Source organism: Lontra canadensis, unplaced genomic scaffold, assembly GCF_010015895.1.
Source record: "Lontra canadensis isolate GAN:19392208 unplaced genomic scaffold, GSC_riverotter_1.0 scaffold31, whole genome shotgun sequence".
Lineage (NCBI taxonomy): Eukaryota > Metazoa > Chordata > Mammalia > Carnivora > Mustelidae > Lontra > Lontra canadensis.
The window spans coordinates 10,836,071-10,842,070 of record NW_022631025.1 but is presented as its reverse complement, the minus strand read 5'-3'; the positions used below and the strand labels follow the sequence as shown (position 1 = coordinate 10,842,070).

At 37.3% G+C, this 6,000-nt stretch overlaps 1 protein-coding gene across 1 annotated transcript in view; it reads right to left on the bottom strand.

The window, feature by feature from the left end:
* Positions 1–354: 354 nt before the first annotated feature.
* MAMDC2 (MAM domain containing 2) overlaps positions 355–6,000 on the bottom strand; it is a 142,482-nt gene continuing 136,836 nt past the window's right edge. The window contains exons 13-14 of the mRNA XM_032866591.1: positions 1,561–1,645; positions 355–1,410 (exon numbers count right to left, since the gene is read on the bottom strand). Of these exons, the coding sequence (XP_032722482.1) occupies positions 1,346–1,410; positions 1,561–1,645 (150 nt within the window). The 3' untranslated portion in view covers positions 355–1,345. The remainder of the gene's footprint in view (positions 1,411–1,560; positions 1,646–6,000) is intronic.

The window sequence follows — 6,000 nt, the reverse complement described above, 5'->3', positions numbered from 1 at the left end:
CAGTTAAATTCATTCATTAAACAAACATTTATATGTAGAACACCTACTACATGCCAGACATTGTTCTGGGTACTGAGACTACAAAAGTAAACAAAACATGCAAGAATCCCTAGGCTCATAATGTTTATATTCTAATAAGATAAAAGTTGGAGGAAAATTAAGTTAGCTTATGTAAAATAAAACACTTTAAAAATTAATTATTGTATCAAAGTATGCAGTGCTTATATCACTCATAGAAGGCCTAAGAAGAACTTAATTGTGGCAGAGTAGAAATCCAAACTAGAATCAGCAGTTGTGTACCGGAGAGCTTCTGAACAAGAAAAATAACGTAGAAATGAGTTAATTGTTAGGGAAAAGACTTTCAAATAACCTTTTATTAGGTAATCTTATAATAGCTGTTTGGGTATACAAACATGTATGTATAATTTTCTAAACATGTAAATAAAAAGCAGTAGTTTAGTATATCTGCTTGAATTCATATTACTCAAAACCTTACCAAAACATTTATTATAAAAAAACAAAACAAAACAGTAAAACTGCTTAACACAACCTAAAAATTTTTGGGTGTGTGTCCATAAACATTTTCAAGCTTGCTTTACAGAAAAAAGAGTGCAATTTCTAATCCATGTGTTCAGAGTGACTTTCAAAAGTAGTTCAAAGGGGGGAAAAAAAGAAAGTAGCATTGCCTTGTAATACAGCATTAATTAATACTGACTTACCCTGGGACATTCATGAAAAGATCCTTTGTTATCACATATGGTAAAAATATTTAAAAATTGATACTCCAAAAAAATGAATACTCCCTTCCTATGAATAAAACATAGGGAATAAGATTTCATTTTCTTAGACTGACTTGTTACCATGAAAAACTGCATTCATTCTGCAGATGCTACTGACACCTCACATTATTACTTTAAAAATAGTTATGACACTTGAAATTCAAAAAGAAACCCGCAAGACTTAAGTCTCCTCCCAATACATTCACTGAATGCAGAGTTAAATGAGCACATTTTGTTGTGCCCTTCATTTGCATACTTTAAAATGATTGCAGTAGAGTACACTTGTATTTTTAACTGGAACCAAAATTAAGATGCGTGATCTTTGCAAAATCAACAGCCTGTACTTTCGTAACAGTTGTCATACGCAAAAAGGAAAACAAAACAAAACAAAACAAAAAGCCCTGAGTCAGTATTTTTTGCAAAAGTAATGAAAAAGAGTGCTGTGCTGTGAAGTCATTTTATGACTTATGAAATGGTTAAGACTGTCCAGTATTCGTCTGTTTTGGTTTCATTTTGATGGAAGAGAGGTATGGCTCTTGTTTAGTTTATTCAATTTAGATCATCTTTTAAAACTCAATTTCATTTAAATCCTCAGAATATCCCGATGATTGCTGGGTTAAATCTTCCATTTCTGTCAGGAAAGACAAATAGAAAATAGACAATAGTAATTTTTTTTCTATTTTTGTTGTAAAAAAAATGCTTAATTTGCATTCTTATGATTTGACACTGTTACAAAATCCCTTTTCAATCAAGCTGATATCATTGGGAAACATACTGGTACCTTCACAGGGTCCTGCTTGAAATTTAACATCATCAATGGCAATATCACTTCTTAGGGAGAGTCCCCGAATGGCTTCAAAAATTACCTGAAAAGTAATGAAGTTTGAATTTAGAAATAGAGTCATCCTGACAAAACAAGACTCACCAAAACCACAATGAGATACCACCTCACACCAGTCAGAAGGGCTACAATTAACAAGTCAGGAAACAACAGATGTTGGCAAGGTTCAGAGAAAGGGGACCCTCTTGCACTACTGGTAGGAATGCAAACCAGTATGCTACTCTGGAAAACAGCATGAAGGTTCCTCAGAAAGTTAAAAATAGAACTAGCCTATGACCCAGCAATTGCACTACTAGGTATTTAGCCAAGGGATACACAGTGATCTGAAGGGACACCTGCGCCCCAATATCATAGCAGCAACGTCCACAATAGCCAAACTATGGAAAGATCCCAGATGTCCATTGACATCTGAACAGATAAAGAAGATGTGGTAGATATACAATGGAATATTATTTGGGCACCCACAAGAATGAAATCTTACCATTTGCAATGACATGGATGGAACTAGAGGGTATTTTGCTAAGCGAAATAAGTCAGTCAGAGAAAGACAAATACCATATGATTTCATTCGTGGAATTTAAGAAACAAAACAGATGAACATATGGGAAGGGAAGGAAAAATGAAATAAGATAAAAACAGAGAGGGAGACTAACCATATGAGACTCTTAACTCTAGGGGACAAACAGGGTTGCTGGAGGGGAGGTGGGTGGGGGATGGGGTAACTGAGGGATGGGCATTAAGGAAGGCACTCGATGTAATGAAAACTGGGTGTTGTATGCAACTGATGAATCACAAAACTCTACCTCTGAAATGAATAAAACACTATATGTTAACTAAACTGAATTTAAATAAAACATTTTAAAAAAAATAAATAAAAACAAAAAACCAATATTCGTCAAGGGCAGATCCAAGCTGTGTGGGTCTGGAAGCTTAGACTGTGTTTCAACCTCCTTTAAGAAAAGTGATGCAAAATCACAAATTCAAATTTAGGTACAAAAGAGAATACTTATTTGGGATTTTAAAGAAATTCACAGTATGTTACTAGAGCCTTGGAGATTTCAGTCCCTTTCTTCTGAGATTTCTTTATGCAATTTCCCAGAAATGCTCACCTAGAAATGCTCCCTAGTGGTGACCTGGTTTCCCCTCCCCACCTAGAATATTCTAGTCCTAGCATTCATAGGGCCTATGAAAGTCATGGGTCAGAAATTTAAGCTTTCTTGGGCTCTCCATAAATCTACAGTGATACTGGTACCAGGTGGGAGAATTTAACATGGCTGAAGAGATCATGAACAAACAGCAAAGCATAATCATTAGCTTTACCAAAAGGACAATGGTTCACTTATCATGTTAGGTACCATAACATCCAAGAACAACATAGGAGAGAAGCAGTTCCATAACTTTAGATCCTGAGAAGAAAAAAACTGATCAAAAATTCAGGTTCTAGGGAGAAGAGATTACATTACCAGTTCTAAAGCCGACCCAACAATGGTTAATAAACCACTGAATACTGTAGGGAGGCTCGTGGGTAATGAAAATTTTCCAGAAGACACATTTGCTCTACTCATTTTATGAGGAAATGACTCCCCATTGCACTAGCTTATGATTTAAATTAAACCAAAGAACATAAAGTGGATAATTAATAAGCATATGAAACTATCTTGAAATTAATGACTCAAAGAAGCCTTAATGACAGAAATGGGCAAAATAATGTTATTAAAAATTCTAAGAACACAATCCCAAACGAGACTCCAAATAAGTAGAGTTAGAAGAGGGGAAAAATATCCTAACACATCCAGATAGGAGGATATATGAGGACAGTTAATAAGCATTCTGGTTCTCTGGACATCAATAAAATCTGGTTTTTGACCTCCAAGTCTACAGTGGAAACATAATAAACAAATTACCTGATGGAATTCAGAACAGTCTGCAGTTGAACCACGCACTTGATTTCATACAACTTTCTCCTTTGAATTTCCTTAATACTTGAGGGATAACTATTTTATACCATTATGATTTCTGCCTTGTATCGCAGATACACATTCTATTATTAAATAATTGTGGTTATTTAAGAACTAGAGAACAATATGTTTTTTCTTTCAGTTTGGCAATTATTTTTTTCAAATTGCTACTAAGTTGTTAGGACATAAATACTCACTACGTTGTCTGGAAAACTGCTTAATACATGAAAATGGTTAGGTATCACTTGTGCTCTAGTGGCACCAGGAGAAAACTAGGAAGACTGAGTATACCACGAGCAAGAGAATTTGGAAACCTGGTGTTAGATGAGTACCCAGCATGTAATCATTCCTACTAAATGTGAGGTTGTGTAATGAACAATATAAATGATGTAAATATTTCAATGAGCTAAGAATTCATTTGATGATGAATGAGTTCATAAGAATTCATTCTTTCGATGGCATCAAAATAAAAGAACCCAGGGAGGAAAACAGAGAGAGCAGAGGAGGAAAGGTTAAGCAAGGAATCCAAAGGAAATGAAATCACTTCGTGTTTTTGATCGATAGCAAGTCAAGGGTGGCTTGGCACTTTATTAAACCCTGAGGAAGGAGCACGATTAATATTGTGCCACTTGATGCATTTCTTCTACAAGGATGGTCGGATGATGGGAATGTCGTCAGGAAGCCACCCACTTACCTCCCCTCTAGGATGAATCTCAAATGTCAGCACTACTACAGCACTCTGAAAGTCATCCGCACCTGCCCAGCCCCACCGATGACGCACACATTGATTCCTCCAGCCTTGTTCTTTTCCCTAAACTCCAGACTCACGTCCTACCACTTACTTGTGACATACCCAAGTGGATGTCTAACAGACAGTGAAAACTCTGCATGTTCAAAAAACCCCTCCTGTGCACACTGCCCTCACACCTCCAGATATGCCTCACCTAAAGCCTTCCCCATCTCAGTAAATGGTAACTCCATTCGAGGGGTTGCTCAGGCCAAAACCCATGGTGTCATTTTGCTGCCTCTTTCTCTCAAGCTCCACATGCCATGCATAAGAAGTCCTGTGGGCTTCTGATATGTCTCACCCCTGCCACATAGCCCTAGCTACCATTCCTGCCAGGACTATTGCAGTAGCCCCAAAGTCTCCTTGCCTCCCTCCAGTCTACTCCCCAGGTAGTAGCTGGGGTGATCCTTTAAAAATATTAACAGATTGCATTACCTTAAAACCATCTGATGGTTCTTCATTGCTTATGGAATAAATTTCAAACTCTACCATGATGTCCAAGACCTTTCACGATTACACCCTGATACTTCTTTGATCTTGTTACCTGATCAGCTTGACCTACTTTTTTTCATAGCGTTTATTATCACATGATGGTACAGTATATATTTTTTGTTTACATTTTCAATCTCTCCTCACTAGAATGTCAGCTAAAAGAGGAGGAGCTTTACATGTTATGGTCATTGTTGTACCCCCAGCACTTAGAATAGCAAGCGGTCAATAAATCTTTATTAAAATGAGATATTTTGGTCTCATACTTTAGGCACTCAGTCTGGATGCCAAAGTAACTATTGAGAATACCATGGTTGCTATGGCGACGTGAATTAGAGACCAGAGATATTTGGGAGGGAATATATTTTTAGAAACAATAATATCCTTTTAGACTTTTTGACTTTAAAATATATTAAACCCTTTCACATACATAATCTAATTTGACCCTCTAACTCTGGTGATGTCAACACAGCAGGAATTATTACCCCATTTTGAAAATGTATAAACACTCTAAGAGAGGATGAGGATTTCCCCAAGATCACCCAGTGCTTATGACACCCAGGGGAACGAGTATTTTTGGAACCTCCATGGTAGGAGGAAGTGTAAAGTCGTGGCTTAGGGATACACACTTTGGGACCAGTCAGATGTGGGACTGAATTCTCACTCTGCACTTACCAGCTGGACATTGTTTCTCCATCTGTAAAGGGAGTTATAAGATCAACCAGAAGAACCTATGTACAGCTCCCAGCACTGTAAGTGCCTGGCACGGAGAAGATGGCGTATTTATTTGCGTGGGCGCGTCTGTGTTTTATTAGACACTAAGATGTTTTGGAGAAACTAGCTCAGCCTGGTCTCCAGATAGTCGTTCGGGATTCCTGAGGGAATCACTAAATCCAGAAGGAAATTCCTCATGACAGATTCATATCTGTTCCATTTTAAGACAAGAGGAATGGTGTGGAGTCTTCTTTCCACGTTGTGAGCTAAAAATCCTCCAGGCCATTCTGTACCCTTGAACTTGAAAATAACCTTGAACACTTCAAGATGCTACCCGAGATGCCTGATTATGTTGGGATAAAAAAACTATTTCAAACAACCAACTACCAGCAAGTCTAGTATATTCAAGGCCTTGGACTCAGCTCCTTGGGT